General features: G+C 37.2%; 1 protein-coding gene across 7 annotated transcripts in view; it reads left to right on the plus strand.

Moving 5' to 3' along the window:
• The window catches only part of GRIA4 (glutamate receptor, ionotropic, AMPA 4), a 415907-nt gene that overhangs the window by 302615 nt on the left and 93642 nt on the right, over nt 1-19650 (plus strand). For all 7 annotated transcript variants that reach the window (XM_005886335.2, XM_005886337.2, XM_005886336.2 and 4 more), the window contains exon 5: nt 15826-15879. In XM_005886335.2, coding sequence (XP_005886397.1) covers nt 15826-15879 — 54 coding nt within the window. The remainder of the gene's footprint in view (nt 1-15825; nt 15880-19650) is intronic.

The following is a 19650-nucleotide window of genomic DNA, read 5'->3' on the forward strand; positions in this document are numbered from 1 at the left end:
GCTGCCGGCCGCCATCTTGCTTGGCAGTTAATTTGCATAAGGATATGCTGATTAGCCAATGGGAAGGGTGTCGGGGTAATGGTCAATTTGCATGTTTCTCTTTTATTAGATAGGGTATCCAAGTAGTGATAATGCAATATTGTTTACTAAGTGCATTTATTAAATGGCTACTTTGCCAAACATCATGATGTATACTTTACTTGGGCATTCATAGTCTCTATTATTTTTATTACGATTTTGTGAAGTTTGATCTGACTGGGGTTTAAAAAAACAACAAAATTTATTTTGATACAGTTAGCAGTATTGTCAGTCATTATGAATAATAGTCTTTAAATTTCTACTGTCTTATGTGATAATATGGGCAAAAGACCTACCCAGTGAAGTTGCTATGCAAATATTACATACCAACACCCAACAGGAGAATCCCATTTATTAGGGAGAGGTATATTTTTTCTGCTTTTTCTCTGTCAGTTATGACCTTCCATTTGTTTGTTTTTTAAAGTGATTTTGGAGTTAATCATTTGAACAAATGTGAAGCGTTTACTCAGAAAAGCTTTTACTCCTTTATTGAGACAGGATATCTGCTTATATCTATTTCCTCTCTCTGAAGCCACTTCATAGGAAGCTGGCCTCTCATACCAAATTGTCTGAAATAGGACATAACACATACATTTAAATGCAAAGAAAACATACTACTGCAATAAAAGAGAAATAACTCTGCATCCAAATGCCTTATATATTTACTTAATCACAATTTCAACTGTTGAATATAACTACAAACATGCAAATTTAGAAACTCATGACCTAAAAGTTACTAGCTGAAGTTGCAAAATAGTGAGGTGCTACCTCAGAAATTATGGACAGAATTTATCTTAAATATGCTTCAGGTGGTTTAGGTTGTGTCTTTTCTTTGGGTACAAATGATCAACACTGAGGAGAAATAAGAACATGCCATTAAAACGACTAATGCTTGAAATGTATGTTAAAGCTAAGGAAAGATGTGAGTGAAGATAATGCTATAGGAAGGATGACCTTAACCAACCTTAAAAAACTGTTGTACAGAACTGAACACTCTTGGGAGTTAGTGTACTTTAGTATGTTAAAATCTCTAAAAATTTATATAGCAAAAAACTTCTTAAAACTTATTTAACCCAGTGTTACCTGCAAATGTGATCACAGGACATTTTACAGTCACCTCTTAACAACTTATTTGCTTAGAAATATGCCCCCTCAAATTTTCTGTATAAGCCAAGGTATTTTTCAGTGATGATATACTCAATCAGGAACATCTCAAGAAATGAGATATTCTGATTGATAGAAAGTTAACTCTAAGTCCTACCATTTACGGAGTTCCCATTTTCAAAGAGAACATCATAAAATGTATTTAACATTGAATTATACTATACATAGTTGAACTTTTAATTGATCACTTTGAGCTTGCCATGTAAATAAAATTATTTCTTTTATTGAATTGCATTGGCATTAAATTTAGGATATGTACTTGAGCTATCATTTTAAATATACACCTACTAAAATACAAGCTGTACAAAACTGAATTCAAATCATTTAAGCCTTTATGTTAGTTAGCTTTGATATGTATATATAAAGAATTTTCAAACCTAGATGTGGATGGGTTACATTTTACCTCCTAATCCTCCATCTGTGTTCCCTGACCCATTCTAGTGCAAATTGGAATTAGCAGTACCTTGCATACAAGCTGCTATTCAAATAAGCAATATGTTCAGACAGGAGATTATTTGAAGAGAAGGAACTGTATCTTATTTCATTATGAGAAATCTAGTTATTCTCATAAACAAGTTGGACATCATCAAATACTAATGTGATAAAGAGGTCACTCTCACATAGATCTGTTTTATTCATTTTGTTCTTATGAGAGATAGATTAATATTGGTCAGAAACGTGTCTTTTTTATTGCTATGGCCTAAGGGAGGCAACAGAGTACAATATAAAACATAAAAAAATTGTACTCAAAAGACCTGGGCTGGAGTCCCAATTTTATCACTTAATGCTTATGTTTATTTAATGTGTTTGTTAATGAAAGCAGAGGATTAACCTCTTCACCTATATCGCATTAGAATGATTTTTATATTGCTTCTTAAAAAATTTCTTTACAATTAAAGAAGAGCATGCTACTGATTGGTTCTTTCAAGCTGTTCTGTGTGTTCCAAATTAATAATTACAAATCCACGGAATACTTTGTGCCTCTTTGCAAATACTTTAAAATCACTAAATTAAAATGCTATTAACTTAAAATGGATCTCTACTAAGAGATATTCAGAGTTAACATAATGAGAATTATAACATTATTCAAGCTTTCTGGATATAGAATTTTCAAACCACCATAATGTCAGAGAGAAGAATATACAGGTGTATTCTACTGTGTGCTTTTCTGTACTGTTGGCAGTTACCCTGATGAGGTGGAGTATAATGGAGTGGGAATTAAACACCTGGTTTTCAGCATTTGCTTTCCATTCATAGTTCTACCACCCTGTTCAAATCATATCGCTTGTAGGGCCCTAAATGGGAGAGAGGTGTATGTAAAGGTATCTACAGTCTGTGATCTGAAAGGATAAAACTGGAGGAATTATTTTAATTCTTTATTGTTGAAAGTATTACATATGTCTCCTTTTCCCCCTATTGACCTCTCCCCACCCACTCCAGCCCCCTAGCACAGGCCCTCATTTCCCTACCGTCTGTGTATATTGGTTATGCTTCTTTGCATAAATACAAGTCCTTTAGTTGATCTCTTACCCCCTCCCTACCCCTCCCCTTCCTCTGAGGTTTGATGGTGTGTTCCATGCTTCTCTGTCTCTGGATCTATTTTTGTTCATCAGTTTATGTTGTTCATTATATTCCACACAAATGAGTGAGATCATGTGATACTTATCTTTCTCTGACTGGCTTATTTCACTAAGCATAATGCTCTCCAGGTCCATCCATGCTGTTGCAAATGGTAAGAGTTCTTTCTTTTTTACAGCAGCATAGTACTCCATTTTGTAGATGTACCACTGTTTTTTAATCCACTCATCTGCTGATGGGCATTTAGGTTGTTTCCAAATCTTAGCTATTATAAATTGTGCTGCTATGAACATAGGGATGCATATGTTCTTTCTGATTGACATTTCTGATTTCTTGGGATGTATTCCAAGAAGTGGGATTACTGGGTCAAATGGGAGTTTCACTTTTAATTTTTTGAGGAAACTCCATACTGTTTTCAACAGTCGTTGCACCAGTCTGCATTCCCACCAGCAATGTACAAGGGTACCCTTTTCTCCACATCCTCACCAGCACTTACGGTTTATTGATTTCTGGATGATAGCCATTCTGACAGGTGTGAGATGGTACCTCATTGTTGTTTTGATTTGCATCTCTCAGATGATTAGTGACTGAGCATTTTTTCATATGTCTCTTGGCCTTCTGTATATCCACTTTTCAAAAGTGTCTATTTAGGTCCTTTACCCATTTTTTGACTGGATTGTTTATATTCCTTTTGTTAAGTTGTATGCGTTCCCTATAAATTTTGGAGATTAACTATTATCAGATATGACATTGGCAAATATGTTCTCCCAGGCAGTGGGCTCTCTTGTTGTTTTGTTAATTATTTTTTTTATTTTTGCTGTGCAGAAGCTTTTTATTTTGATGTAGTCCCATTTCTTTATTTTCTCTGTAGTTTCCATTGTCCTATGAGATGTATTGGTAAACATATTGCTATGAGGTAAGTCTGATATTTAGCTGTCTATGAATTCTTCTAAGATTTTAATGGTTTCCCATCTTATGTTTAAGTCTTTTATCCATTTTGAGTTTAGTTTTGTGTATGCTGTAAGTTGGTGGTCTAGTTTTGTTTTTTGCATGTATCTGTCCAATATTCCCAACACCATTTATTGAAGACTGTCTTGACTCCATTGTACGCTCTTGCCTCCTTTGTCAAATATTAATTGAGCATAATGGCTTGGGTCAATTTCTGAGTTCTCTGTTATGTTCCATTGGTCTATATGTCTGTTCTTGTGCCAGTACCAGGCAGTTTTGAGAACAGTGGCTTTGTAATACAGCTTGATATCTGATATTGTGATCCCTCCAACTTTGTTCTTCTTTCTCAGGATTGTTGTGGCTATTTGGGGTCTTTTTATATTCCAGATGAATTTTTGGAGAGTTTGTTCAGTCTGTGAAACATGTCGTTGGTATTTTAATGGGGATTGCTTAGAATCTATAGATTTCTTTGGGTAGTATGGACATTTTAATTATGTTGATTCTACCAATTCATGAACACAGTATGTTCTTCCATTTGTTTATATCTTCCTCTATCTCTTTTTTCAATGTTCTGTAGTTTTCCAAGTACAGGTCTTTTACCTCCTTAGTTAAGTTTATTTCTAGGTATCTTAATTATTTTTGGTGCAATGGTAAATGGGATTGTTTTTTTAGTTGCTCTTTCTATGAGTTCATTATTGATGTATAAAAAAGCCATATATTTCTGGGTATTAATTTAGTATCCTGCTACATTGACAAATTCATTTATTAAGTCTAGTAGTTTTTTGATGGAGTCTTTGGGGTTTTATATACACAATATCATGTCATCTGCAAATAATGACAGTTTTACTTCTTCTTTTCCAATTTGAATGCCTTTTATTTCTTCTTCTTGTCTGATCACTATGACTAGCACTTCCAGTACTCTGTGGAACAGGAGTGGTGAAAGTGAACATCCCTGTCTTGTTCCTGTTCTTAGGGGAAATGGATTTAGTTTTGCCCATTGAGTATGATGTTGGCTGTAGGTATGTCATATAAGGCTTTTATTATGTTGAGGTATGAGCCCTCTAATCTTACTTTGCTGAGAGTTTTTATCAAGAAAGGGTATAGGATTTTGTCAAATGCTTTTTCTGCATTGATTGATATTATTATGTGATTTTTGTCTCTCAATTTGTTTATGTGATGTATTGCTTTTATTGATTTGCAGATATTGTACAATCCTTGCATCCTTGGAATAAATCCCACTTGGTCATGGTGTATGATCTTTCTAATGTAATACTGGATCCGATTTGCAAGAATTTTGTTGAGGATTTTAGCATCTATGTTCATCAAGAATATTGACCTATAGTTCTCTTTTTTTGTAGTATCTTTATTTGATTTTGGGGTTAGGGCAGCGGTTCTCAACCAGTGGGTCGCAACCCCTTTAAGGGTCGAATGACCCTTTCACAGGGGTCGCCTAAGACAATCGGAAAACACATATATAATTACATATTATTTTTGTGATTAATCACTATGTTTTAATTATGTTCAATTTGTAGTAATTAAATTGGGGGTCACCACAACATGAGGAACTGTATTAAAGGGTTACGGCATTAGGAAAGTTGAGAACCACTGGGTTAGGGTAATGCTGGTTTCATAGAAAGAGGTTCTAAGTGTGCCTTCCTCTTGAATTTTTTGGAATAGTCTGAGGCAGATAGGTTTTAGTTCTTCTTTGAATGTTTGGTAGAACTCCCCTGTAAAGCCATGCGGACCAGGTCTTTTGTTTGCTGGAAGATTTTTAATTACCGCTTCAATTTCTTCAGTAGTTATCGACCTATTCAGGTTTTTTTATTCTTCTTGATCGAGTTTTGGAAGCTTGTCCTTTTCTAACAATATTTCCATTTCGTCTAGGTTGTCCAGTTTGTTGGAATAGAGTTATTCATAGTATTTTTTCATAATCCTTTGCATTTCTTTGGGGTCAGGTGTTACTTCACCTCTTTCATTTCTGATTTTATTTTTTTTGAGTCCTCTCTCTGCTTCTTGGTGAGCCTGGTTAGAGGTTCATCAATCTTGTGTATCCTTTCAAAGAACCATCTCTTGGTTTTATTGACCTTTTTTTTTTTTTGGTCTCTATGTCTTTAATATCTGCCCTGATATTATTTTATTATTTCCTTCCTTCTGCTTACTCTGGGCTTTTCTTGTTGCTCTGTTTCTAATTCTTTGATTTGTAGGGTTAGATAATTTATTACCATTTTTTTCTTGTTTCTTGAGGTAGGCCTGGAGAGCTATGAACTTCCCTCTCAGGACTGCTTTCACTGTTTCCCATAGATTTTTGGATTGTTGTTTTTTCATTGCTGTTTGTTACCAGGATGCTTTTTATTTTTTTATCTCTTTGGTAACCCATTCATTGTTTAATAGCATGCTATTTAGCCTCCAACTCTGATTTTTTTCCATTGTTTTTATTGTAGTTGATTTATAATTTTATGCCATTGTGATCTGAGATGATTGATACGATTTCTATCTTCTTGAATTCATATCAAGCATCTTCTCAGATCACAATGGCATAAAATTAGAAATCAACTACAATTTCTATCTTCTTGAATTTGAAGAGACTTTGCCTATGTCCCAATTTATTGTCTATCTTTGAAAATGTCCTGTGTTCACTTGAGAGGAATGTATATTCTGTAGCTTTGGGGTGAAATGTTTTAAAGATGTCAAATAATTTCATTTGATCTAGTGAGTCATATAGGATTTATATTTCTTTGCTGATTTTTTGTCTAGAGGATTTATCCAGTGATGTCAATGGGGTATTAAAGTCCCCTACTATGATTGTATTGCTGTCAATATCTCCCTTGATACCTTCCAGAAGTTTTTTTATGTAGTTGAGTGCTCCTGTATTGGGTGCATATATGTTTACCAGAGTTATATCCTCTTGTTGAATTGCTCCCATTAGTATTATGAAGTAGCTTTCCTTATCTATTGTGATGACATTAACCTTGAGGTCTATTTTATCAGATATAAGTATTGCTACCCCAGCTGTTTTTCTTCATGTTCATTTGCCTGAAAAATGTTTTCCATCCCTTCACTTTCAGTCTGTGTGATCCCTTGTTCTGAAGTGAGTCTTGTAGACAGCATATATATGGGTCACGTTTTCTTATCCATTCAGCCACCCTATGTCTTTTGATTGGAGCACTTAATCCATTTATGTTTACGGTTATTTTTGATAAGTACTTATTTGTAGCCATTTTTATTCTTTATGCCTGTGTTCCTTCTTCCCTTTCTATTTCTTCTTTTTACAACAGTCCGTTATTCATGTCTGTATTGCTGGCTTGCTGGTAATCAACTCCCTCAGCCTATTTTTGTCTGTGAAGTTCCTGATTTCCTCTTCAATTTGGAATGATAGCCTTGCTGGATAGAGTATTCTTGGATTCAGTTCCTTTCTTTGCATCACTTTGTATACTTCATTCCATCCCCTTCTGGCCTGATGTGCTTCTGTGGAGAAATCATTTAGTAGTCTAATGGGAGATCCCTTGTGGGTAACTTTCCATCTCTTTCTTGCAGCCCTTAAGATTCTCTCTTTGTCTTAAACATTTGCCATTATAATTATGGCGTGTCTTAGTATAGGGACTTTTCGGGTTCATCTTGTTTGGGTCTCTCTGTGCTTATGTGACCTTTTTTTCCCCAAGTTAGGGAAGTTTTCATTTCTTCAAACATGTTTTCTAATCCTTGCTCCTCTTCTTGCCCTTCTGGCACCCCTATTATACAGATTTTGCTTCATTTCATGTTGTCCCAAAGTTCACTTAAACTCTCCTCCTCCTTTCTAATTTTTTTCTCCAATTGCTTTAAGATTGGGTGTGTATTTTTCTATCCTGTCTTTTAACTCACTGATTCGATCCTCTGCTTATTCTAGTCTACTGTTGTAACCTTCCATTGTGTTCTTTATTGCAGATATGTCATTCTTTATTTCCTCTTGATTCTTACACATATTGGCAAATTTCTCATCCTGCCTTTTGAGCATCCTAATAATCGTTACTCTGAATTCTTTCTCTGACAAATAGCTTGCCTCCATTTCATTTCATTCCTTTTCTGGTGATTCCTCATTTCTTTTCCTTTGGGTATTGTTTCTTTGTTTCCCCATTTTTACTGTCTGTTTTGTATTAGTTTCTATGATATGTGAGTTGCAATCCCATTCTGGCCCTGGGCAATCTGCTTGAGGTCTGAGAAGTTGAAGCCCCTAGCAGTCCAATGTTCTGTGATTTCTTAGCCCAGAATCCAGGTCTGACTTAAGTCTCATGCCTTTGTCTCTGCTCTGAGTTGTATTCCTTTCCCCTATGGATCCAGCTCCTCAGTTTTCCACTGCAGGTGCTCGGGTAGGCGGGGACATGTGCATATTTCTTCTGGTGTGTGATTCCAGCAGGGTCCTGGAGCACAGGTTCTGGGCACTGGGGGTCCTGGTATGTGGGGTCCTGAAGCATTGTGTCCAGCCACATGGGGACTGGGTGTGCAGGAGTCCCGGAAGCATCGATTCTAGACACTGTAACTGGATGTGCTTGGTCCTGGTATGCAGGGTCTCTGAAGCTCCAGTTCTGGGTACAAGGACCTGGAACACAGTGTCTACGGCTACAGTGTCCTGTCATGCTGGGTCCTGGCACATGGGGTGCTGGCACAGCGATCAGGTGCTGTCATGTGGGGGTTCCTGAAGCGCCGGGTCCTGGTGTATGGCAACTGGGTTCACGGGGTCCTGATGGTGGGGAGGTGCAACATGGGAAGTCTCTCTGGCCTGCAGTCACTACTGGGAGCCAGCAGCGAGGTAGGGGCCCCTCACTGCAGGGGTGGCAGGCAAGCAGCTCACCGCGCAGGTGCTTTCTGGTGGCCGGGGACAGTGTGGGTGTTGGTGTTGCTGCACTTCTGGCCTCTGTTGCACTCCCTTCAAGGTGGCATGGGCTCCGGGCTCAATCCCCAGCCTGGGAGTGCCCTCTGCAATAGCAAGGGGTCCGCGTCCAGGAGAGCCCTTTCCACCAGCCCCTGAGACTCCTGTGAGATCTAATGTCCCTCACTCACCCACACACAACACACACATGTCCACACATGCCCCTCTCACTCCTTTACTCACACGCTCTCCCTCACTGCTGTCCTGCTGGCCACCATGTTCAATTCCAGGAATTATTTTTATTATTTGTATTAAAGCTGAATAAAGAAACAATAACAAACCAGTACTAAAAATGGGTATCCTTAAAGAATATAAGAAAGTGCTAAGGGGAAAATCATAAAAATACTGATTAATTCCTATTTCTCTATATAAGACAATAAACATTTTAAACCAAATTTAGATATTCAAATAAAAGTAAATTGCACAACTTGAGTTCCTGATTATACATAGAGATTAGGGACCCAGTATATAACAGATGGAAAGCTTGGGACAGTCAACAAAAGTGCGCTTTATGTTGTAGATTGCATGACCACAGTGGTAACTTATTTTACATTGGAAACTGTCCTGGCTTGGTTTCCCCCAGAAGCAGACCTTCAGACAAGGGTTTATGTGTAATTAATTGATTTGTTAAGTGAAAAACACATTTGAGGCAGAGTGGAGAAATGCAGCCAATAAAAGGTGCATTTATCTAGCAAATTACTATGGGTGAAAGGGACTTAATCTCATGTGAAATTAGTGTAAACTAATTACTGGAGCTGGTGCAGAACCAGATGCCAGAATCATCTCACTGGTGGAGCAGGTATCTCTGCACCAGCTCCTGTCAGTTACTGTATGAGGCTGCTGCGGGGAAAGGGACTAATCCCCCGGCTCTCTGACCTGATCTCCCCACCATCACCCCACCCCCAAAGGCAAGGGGGTTCCAGAAATCAGAGAAGACCCTGAGCTAAGGAAATTCAGGTGCTGGCAGTTAGAAGTCTTGAGCAAGTATACTTTGACATGGTAAGAGGAAAAGCATGGGCAGGGCACCAGTAGTGTCTATTTACAGTGACTGACAGCAGTCATAGCATTTTTAAGTCTGTATATGATTTTAGAGCCCAGAGAACTCTACCTCAACATCTTTTAGTGGCCATGAGCCGGCTCCTGCTGGGAAGTTCTGGTGAGAGAAAGATCGCTACTTTGAGAAGTAACCACTACGTTTATGGGCAATTCTCTTCCCTTCTCTTTCCCTTAGAAAAGTTTGTCCTAATTAGAAGCTTTTATAATTTCTAACATCTCCAAGTATAGAAGAGAATAAAAAGTACATATAAACATATATACACATGTGTTTGTGCATATGTGTATATTTCTCTTAAAATATTTGATGAGAGCTCTAATTTTCTATCTTCTCCCCAAATCTCTTCTCACACTAAAAAGCAGCCTTAGTTCTGTTTGGTGTTGGCTCTTTACTCTCCTCTCCCTATCTGTGCATCACATGCTCCAAATTAAAGGTCCTTCTGTTATCTTATAAGATTGTAGTTTAAGTCCACAGCTTGTTTGCAAAAGCCCTGTGCCTTATGTTTTTCTTTTTATAATAAAACTAATTAAACTAATGCTTTTGTGTTTGTATATAATAAAATATTTTGAAGCATCTTTAAAATCAGCATTCGGGGGACATATGAGAGTTTGACATTTCTGGAGAAGAAAAGGATTAGTGAGAGTGACTGCCCTCATTACAATAAATGTCCAACATTTAACACCAAATAGGTAGTACTGTTTTTCTCCATGTCACTGAATTCTCTGTAACATGATAACTGGGAGAGGAATTTCCAGCTGACATGAAATCTAATTAAAAAGGGAGACCAAGCCCCTGGCTGGGTGCGGCTCAGTTGGTTGAGCATCAGCCCATGCATGAAGAGGTTGCTGGTTGTATTCCCAGTCAGGGCACATGCCTGGGTCGCTGGTTCCATCCCTAGTAAGGAGCGTGCAGGAGACAGGTGATCAATGTTTCTCTCTTGTTGATGTTTTTCTCTCTCTCTCTCTCTCTCTCTCTCTCTCTCTCTCTCCCTCTCTCTGTCTCAAATCAATAAAAATATATTTTTAAAAAGGGAGGGAGACCAAAATTATTCATATTGTAATCATGTGCCATTGCAGATCTTTAGCTTGAAGACAGTGCTCAATATAACAATCAGGTAATACATATCAGCTCTATTCTCAAAAGATCCCTGAATACTGTATGAACCATTGATACATAAAGGATTAATATAAAATCTGATTGTGTATTGAAGACCAAACTTTATTCATTTTCAAGTCTCAAATTGATCATAATGTACTAGTGTTTATGACATTTATATTCTCATTAACTTCTTTATTCATCTGATCAATATTTAATAGGATCTATTCTCTCTTAAAAATGTCTTTGTTCTCCCATTCGAATGATACCATCTTTCCTTAAAACCCACACCACTTCCTTTACTTTGCCTTCTATTGCAGTTATAATAAGCATCCGTGTAACAGCAGCACTGACTTACTTATCTTTATAATCCTTGAAGTTTCTACCTATAAGCGTATACATAAGAGACATTTGCTGACCTACCTTTATGTAAAGGTGGAGTCAAGATGTAAAAGTGTCCTGGGTTTATTTTTCTCTAATTTTAATAAATAAATAAAGGTTTAAAAGTCCCAGTCCTTGTGCCATAATTTGTTAATAAAACAGTTGCAGTGATGCCATCAGGCATTTACCTTATTGATGTACAGAAGCTTGATTTTAGAACGAAATCAGTCCAACACCATGGCTATTTCCTAAAAAACAAACAAGAAACAGTAAGTGAAGGAATCAATTAATCACTTTTCCTAAGTGTTTTATTCTTGTAAAGATGGGTTCTTTTGAAAGCATATGATCAGAATAACCTGTATGTCCTTCTTAACCCATCCTAATTTAGAACTCTACTCTAGGCACTCCATCATTATTCTTTGTCTAGTTTCAAACTGTTTCTTCTAAGAAAATAAATAATAAAAATGCAGATTTCTTACTCTTACATTTCTCTGTCTTTATAAAAGGCCATAATTAATTTTTGCAGCCAGTCATCATCCTAGGCATTGTGTTCCCTTGACAACTCAGCCAAAACCCTTGAATAAAGGTAATGCTATTTTATATTCATGTCATTCACCTCAAGCTGTTTCTTTTCCCTCTTCCTAAAGAATAACATCAGATATACAGAGACACAGGTTTGGACTACATCCAAATTCAAGTCACTCAGATTTTTTTTGATTTTTTTTTTACATAAAATAGTCTTCACTTTGGTTGAGATGATGAAAGATGTAAAACAACACTAATGACATTGTCAATTTTACCCAATCATTTTTTTTACTTAAATAATTGACATTCTAGGTATAGGATTCTTTACTATGGAGTATAAATTGGGTTTTTTCACAAAGAAACTTTCATCAAGTGGTGGATAGTTGGCAGAAGGACCAAGATCTTGCATTGAACCATGCCCACCCCAGGTAAGGGTGGTGAGTGTTCAGGCAATGAGGTCTTTGCAACAATTTGTGCAGCACATTTGTTTTTTTCCCAGCCTGGAGCTGGATCAGCAGAAATGGTACTCTTTCTAGCATCACCAGCCAGGTTAATAAATCTGCAGATCACTGCTCCCTGGGGCCCTCAGTTCCCAGAATGTGGATGCATATCAAGCTCTACAAGGCCTTTGCTGCCAGGATTCTTGTCACTTTGGGTTCTTTGTGGTTTCTCTAAGTCCTCATCCCTTGAAAATGTATTACATAACTTTTAATGTATTATAGTTCTTTGCCAGGCAATCTAGAACTGATAATGATTTCTTTACAAAGATACCCAGTGCAGAATTTCCACTGGTTTCACATTTATAAGTAATACACTTTAAAGTGAATTTAAACAAAAGCAGAGGTAATATATTGACTTGAGGCCACACAGAAATCATAAGCTAAGGGTGTTGAGAAAGAAGAGACAGGATTTGCCTGGGAGCTTAGAGAGTGCCAAAAGGCCTAAATAGCCACAACAGAGAAAGTTATGATGAATCAGTAAGAGATAAATTATGGGTGGCCCAGTGGCAATAATCCCTGCTCATGTCAAATAGTAGGAATTTCTAGTAAACGGAATGTAATGCAGTTTCCCAGGTGAGTACCAACCATCATGTGTCTTGATAATTGTCTTTTGCATAAGCTGTATCTCAGATGCCCCCACAATAAGAGAGCTTCGGGCTACTCTGCCCATGATAAATCACTCAGTTTTGAGCGACCCATTATAATGACTAATTAAGCTGTTTCTTTACTGAACTTTCTTTATAATCTCATCTATTTATTGCTTATCTTCATCTTTATGGTGAGATTGTCAAGGGAAATTCGTTTTAGATAAATTGTGGACAAGATAAATCTGACATACAAAACATGTAAAAATGCTGTGTAAAAAATTTCAAATGCACAGCTGAGCTTCCAAGAAAGTAAAGAAAACCTTCAGGGGCCAAGAATAAAAGATGACTGCACCAAAGGAAGTTGCCAGATTGGGTAGCCTGACTGGGAATTTAATGCTCACCCAAGAACAGGAACTGTGCACACAGTCAAGGCAATAATTTATATCTAAGATCTCATAGTTAGCCAGACTATTGAAGGGTAACACCCCAATAAAAGAATAGAAGAAAATCTATTATCTATACAAGGAGTCAACTAAGTGTTTTCTGTCTTGGCCTGGGCTTAGTGTGGTGAGGGAGATATATTCTATGAGAATTTGACATCACAGTCTTCTTCAGACAGCTTGTATTTAGAATTTATACACACAAATAGAAATGGATAAATCATTATAAAAGTGGCCCTACTTCCCTGACTAGTATGGTTCAGTTGGTTGAACATCGTCCCATGCACTGAAAGGCCACCAGTTCCATTCCCAGTCATAGCACATGCCCAGGTTGCAGGCTCCATCCTTGGTCAGGGGTCATGCAGGAGGCAGCCAGTTGATGCTTCTCTCTCACATCGATGTTTCTTTCTATCTCCATCCCCCTTCCTTTCTCTCTCTCTAAAATCAATAAAAACATATATTTTTTAAGAAGTGGCCCAGTTGGTAACAAATACCAACATTGCAGTATCTGTTAGAAGCAAACACACACACAAAAATATTCGAAGGAATTTTAAGGGATATTGGTTGAGAATTTCCCTGAATTGTTGAAGGGCAATCCTCATAGTCAGGAAGCACAACAAATCCTGAACAATGTAAACAAAAAGTAAACATTTAAACTCATTGTAGTGAAAATACAGAAACTTAAAGACAAAGAGGAGGTCTTAGGTGTAGCCAAAAGAAAAGATGAAATAAGCAGTGATTCCATTTCACCGATAGCCATGTGCACAAAACTGTTTCCCAGCACAATTCCTAGGATTTAAATAGGGTTTTCCTGTATTTCATACACAAGTCACTAATTTACAAAGAAATGTTTTTAGAGGATATTAAAATGCTAAGAACATTTAAATAGGGTTTTCCTGTATTTTATACACAAGTCACTAATTTACAAAGAAATTATTTTTAGAGGATAATAAAATGCTAAAAACAACTTACTTTTTTAAATTATGAAAGTACATGAAAATCTTATATTACTTGTTACATTTGACCAATGAAGTTACAAAGTTGCTCACTATTAACTGTCATTAAATTTTCTCTGGAAGGAATTTTTCAGTTTTAAAATAAGAGTTTTAATTTTTAGTGCAGAAATTCAGTTGTACTTTTTAAATAATCCTATTATTTATTTTTCTTAAAAATGTCTGTGTCTCTAATTTCCTAAAACTTCCTAAAAAACATTCTTAGGTTAAAAAAATGAATCTAGGAGAGAGAAAGTACCTTGATGATGTCTTCTCCTTATTTTCTTTATCGTAATAAAATACTGCTATACCTATATGCAAGTGAGAATTAACTTTTGTGGTATTAGAGGTATCTGAAAACAGAAATTGATCTTAGAAATATATTGTTTGCTCCTCACAACAGTAATCCAATCTACTCAGAAAATGATTCTTACCAGTTGAAGACATCTAACAATTTATTGTGCATTTGTATAAATTATCAGTAAATTAAGTACATCTAAATTTTTTGGAACAAAATTGTTTTAAGCTTCTTATGTTAGTATATATTTTATAGAAATACTAGTGACCTGGTGCACAGATTCATGCACATTGAAAGGAAATTACTTAGGAGAAATATTTTAATATCGCTATTCGCCCTTTCTCTATAACAGAAGTGTCAGAGATGAAAGAAAATTAGTAAAATGTATATGAAAATAATATATAAATTAATTAATAAATAAACAATAACAACATGATATAACAACAACAAAGACACAATACAAAAAGAACAAACACATGATATAAAAACAACAAAAACATGATATAAAAACTACATTGATAAAACTAATGACTGATAAATTGATTAAGCATATTCTAACACTGAGGCCAGTGTAAGACGGGGACAAATCAATTCTTGGGATCAGAACAACCTCTTCCTTCCACAGATCCTGTTAAAATTTCAGCTTGGATTATGTTAGCTCTCAATCTTTTGATAATATTTCTAGTACCATTACAAAGACCCATTTACTATTAAGATTTCTCAGTAGCATGATGATTGCACCTACTTTCAATTTTAATTTATGACAAGGCATTCCTGAAGGAGTAATACTATTAAGAAATTCTATGGGAAAACTTTACTTTTTGGCATCATCCGTTGAATCAATGGAATGATCCCTCAAATAGGTGTGAAAATTTCCGCTTTCTTTCAGCTTCACAATGTCGACAATAACAACCAAATTCATGATCAATAATGACAGGTCAAAACACACGCTTGTGATTGGTGCCAGCGAGAGCTTTATATGTGTCACACATGCGCCAGTCAATGTTTATTTTTAAATTGCCAGTGTACGTCATAGGTACCGGACAGTCGGTCGGTTGGTTGGATGGACGGACGGTCGGACAGATGGACGGTCACTTAACCTTTTATAAATATAAATATGTAAACTATTCATTTGGATAATTCACTCTCATAAGGAAAATGGTGTCATTTTCTCATCAGCTTCTATAAGGAATTATGCTAAAAAGGTTAAAATTCTACTGTTAAAAATATAATCATTCAGTAAAATTTAATTGATTTCTCTTATTTCCTTATATCTTCACAGATTGTGAGTGTTGGAAAGCATGTTAAAGGTTACCATTATATCATCGCAAACTTGGTAAGAACTCTTTATTTTCTATTTTTCATAAGAATTTCTCAAGCATTCAAGATTATTTCAACTATGCCTCAAAATAATGTTCCAATAAATGATTGCAATATATTACTTACTAATCAGTTGAAGAATTGTTACTATATTACTTACTAAGTTTTTATTACATAGGATTCTATTTTTCCTTCAAAGATCATTATATTTCTAATGTAGAATTCAATATATTTGATGCAGATTAGCTTGCCATCTGCCAAAATGACCTTTAAAGATAATTACAATGATTACTTTACTATGATATCACTCCACATTAAATAATGGCCTTTTCTCTGTATCGATGATAAATGCCACTCTATGAATAAAGATTGCCAGAGATCAACATGGCTGCCGACAGTACAGCAGGGAGAGAGAAAGTGTGACGGAGGGAAGGAGTGAGAGGAGCGTGTGTGGACATGTGTGGTGTGAGTGTGGATGAGTGAGGGGCAGTTAGATAACACAGGAGTCCCAGGGACTGGCAGATCTAGCTCTCCTAGATGGGGAGGCCCTGCTACCACCGCAGGCACTCCTAGGCCTACACAGCTTTGGCACAGAACCCACACCATCTTGAAGGGGGAGTAGCAGAGGCCAGGATCACAGCAACATCAATCCCCAGACTGACCTCCGACACTGCCATGAACCAGGGCAGGGGAGTTGCTTGCTAGCCATAACCCGTGTGGGACCACCACCATACCTTTGCAGGGAGTAGCATGGTACCCACACCGTGGGCTTCCAGACATCTGCAGTGAGTGCACACCAGAGAGACCTCCCAAGCTGCGCCTCCTCACTGGAGCCCAGACCCAGCATCCCAGGATCCCGCACTTTAGGTCTCCAGCTGAACCCCTGCCCTGCCCCATTCCCAGTCCCAGTACAAAGCTGCAGTCCAGCACACCCTCCACCCTGGCCCAGGAGAGAGCCCTCAGTTGGTGCATGCTCAACCCGAGGCCCAGGACAGAGCTGCCGGTACTACCGATGCACCCAGCAACAGGTCACAGGACCACACTAAAGGTGCAATGGAAGAGGGACCTAGGGTGCCATCCTGCCTTGGGTGTTGGGGCCACACAGTGAATTGCATGCCAGAGGGCTCTGGGCCCTCACAGGGAGTCACACACCACAGGAACTGTGCAGGTGCCCCTGCCAACCCCAAGTATTTGAAGCATAAATGGAGGGACCGGAGCCATGGGAGAGTGGGATACAATTCAGAGCAGAGACAAAAAGGTATGAAACTCAAGGCAGACCCTGCCTCTGGGCTAGCAAGTCCTGAATCATTGGACCACTAGAGCTTCAACCTCTCGGACCCCAAGCAGAGTTCCCAGAGCCAGAAAGAGACAGCACAAATGGGGAGAAAAAGAAACAATCAACAAAGAAAAGGAAATGAGGAATTGCCAGAAAAGGAATGAAATGAAATGGAGGCAAGCTATTTGTCAGAGAAAGAATTCAGAGTAATGGTTATATGAATGCTCAAAAGTCTGGATGAGAAATTCACCATGTGTAAGAAACAAGAGAAGATGAAGAATGACATAGCTGCAATAAAGAACACAATGGAAGGTTTCAATAGTAGAGTAGAAGAAGCAGAGGACCAAATCAGTGAGTTAGAAGATAGGATAGAAAAATAACACCCAATCTAAACAGCAATTGGAGAAAAAAATTAGAAAGAAGGAGAGTTTAAGGGAGCTTTCGGACAACATGTAATGAAGTAACAGCTGTATAATAGAGGTGCCAGAAGGACAAGAAGAGGAGAAAGGATTAGAAAACCTGTTTGAAGAAATAATGACAGAAAACTTCCCTAACTTGTGGAAGAAAAAGGTCACACAAGCACAGAGGGTCCCAAACAAGATGAACCCAAAAAGACCCACGCCAAGAAACATCATAATTACAAATGCAAACGTTAAAGACAAAGAGAAAATCTTAAGGGCTGAAAGAGAGAGACAGAAAGTTACCTACAAGGGATCTCCCTTAGACTATCAAATTATTTCTCCACAGAAACACATCAGGCCAGAAGGGAATGGAATGAAGTATACAAAGTGATACAAGGAAAGAGACTGAATCCAAGAGTACTCTATCCAGCAAGGCTATCATTCCAAATTGAAGAGGAAATCAGGAGCTTCACAGACAAAAAGAAAAGGCTAAGGAAGTTTATTACAAGCAAGTCAGCAATGCCGACATGCAAAGGGGACTGTTGTAAAAAGAAGAAATAGAAGGAACAGGCATAAAGAATAAAAATGGCTACAAATAAGTACTTATCAATAATAACCTTAAACGTAAATGGTTTAAATGCTCCAATCAAAAGACATAGGGTGGCTGAATGGATAAGAAAACATGACCCATATATACGAGTATGCTGTCTACAAGAGACCCACCTCAGACAAGGGACCATACAGACTGACAGTGAAGGGATGGGAAAAAAAATTTTCAGGCAGAAAGAAATGAAAGAAAAGATGGGGTGGCGATACTTATATCTGACAAAATAGACCTCAAGGTGAAGGCCATAAAAAGAGATTAGGAAGGCTACTTCATAATACTAAAGGGATCAATAAAACCAGAGGATATAACTCTGGCAATATGCACCCAATACAGGAGCACCCAAATACATAAAAAAGCTTCTGGAGGGTATCAAGGGAGAGATTGACAGCAGTACAATCATAGTAGGGGACTTTAATTCCCCATTGACATCAAGAGATAAATTCTCTAGACAAAAAAAATCAGCAAAGAAACAGCAATCCTTAACTCACTAGATGAGATGGAACTAATTGACATCTTCAGAACATTTCACCCCAAAGCTATAGAATGTAAATTCTTCTCAAGTGCACACGGGACATTTTAAAAAATAGGTGACATATTGGGACACAGGCAAATCCTCTTCAAATTCAAGAAGATTGAAATCATATCAAGCATCTTCTAAGAGCACAATGACATAAAATTAGAAATCAACTAAAAAAACAATTTTAAAAAATCAAGCACTTGGAAGCTAAAGAGCGTGCTATTAAACAATAGGTTACCAAAGACATCAAAGAAGAAATAAAAAACATCCTGGAAACAAATGACAATGAAAACACAACAATCCAAATCCTATGGGACACAGTGAAAGCAGTCCTGAGAGGGAAGTTCATAGCTCTACAAGCCTACCTCAAAAACAAAACAACAACAACAGGTAATAAATTATCTAATCCTACAACTTAAAGAATTAGAAAGAAGGCAACAAGAAAAGCCCAGAGTAAGCAAAAGGGAGGAAATAATAAAGATCAGAGTGGAAAGAAATGACATAGAGACCAAAAATACAAAAGATCAATAAAACCAAGAGCTGGTTCTTTGAAAGGATAAACAAGATTCAGGAACCTCTAGCCTGGCTCACCATGATGCAAAGAGAGAGGACCAAAAAAAAACAAATCAGAAATGAAAGACGCAAAGTAACAACCAAACTCACAGAAATACAAAGGGTTGTAAAAAAAACAAACAAACAAACAAAACAACTACGAACAACTCTATTCCAACAAACTGGACAACCTAGATGAGTTGGATATTCCTAGAAAAATACAATCTTCCAATACTCAATTAGGAAAAATCAGAAAACCTGAATAGGCCAATAACAACTGATGAAATTGAAGTAGTAATCAAAAAATTTCCAGCAAACAAAAAACCTGGTCCAGATGGCTTCACAGGGGAGTTTTACCAAACATTCAAAGAAGAACTAAAACCTATCCTCCTCAGACTATTCCAAAAAATTCAAGAGGAAGGAACACTTCCAAG

Source organism: Myotis brandtii, unplaced genomic scaffold, assembly GCF_000412655.1.
Source record: "Myotis brandtii unplaced genomic scaffold, ASM41265v1 scaffold971, whole genome shotgun sequence".
Lineage (NCBI taxonomy): Eukaryota > Metazoa > Chordata > Mammalia > Chiroptera > Vespertilionidae > Myotis > Myotis brandtii.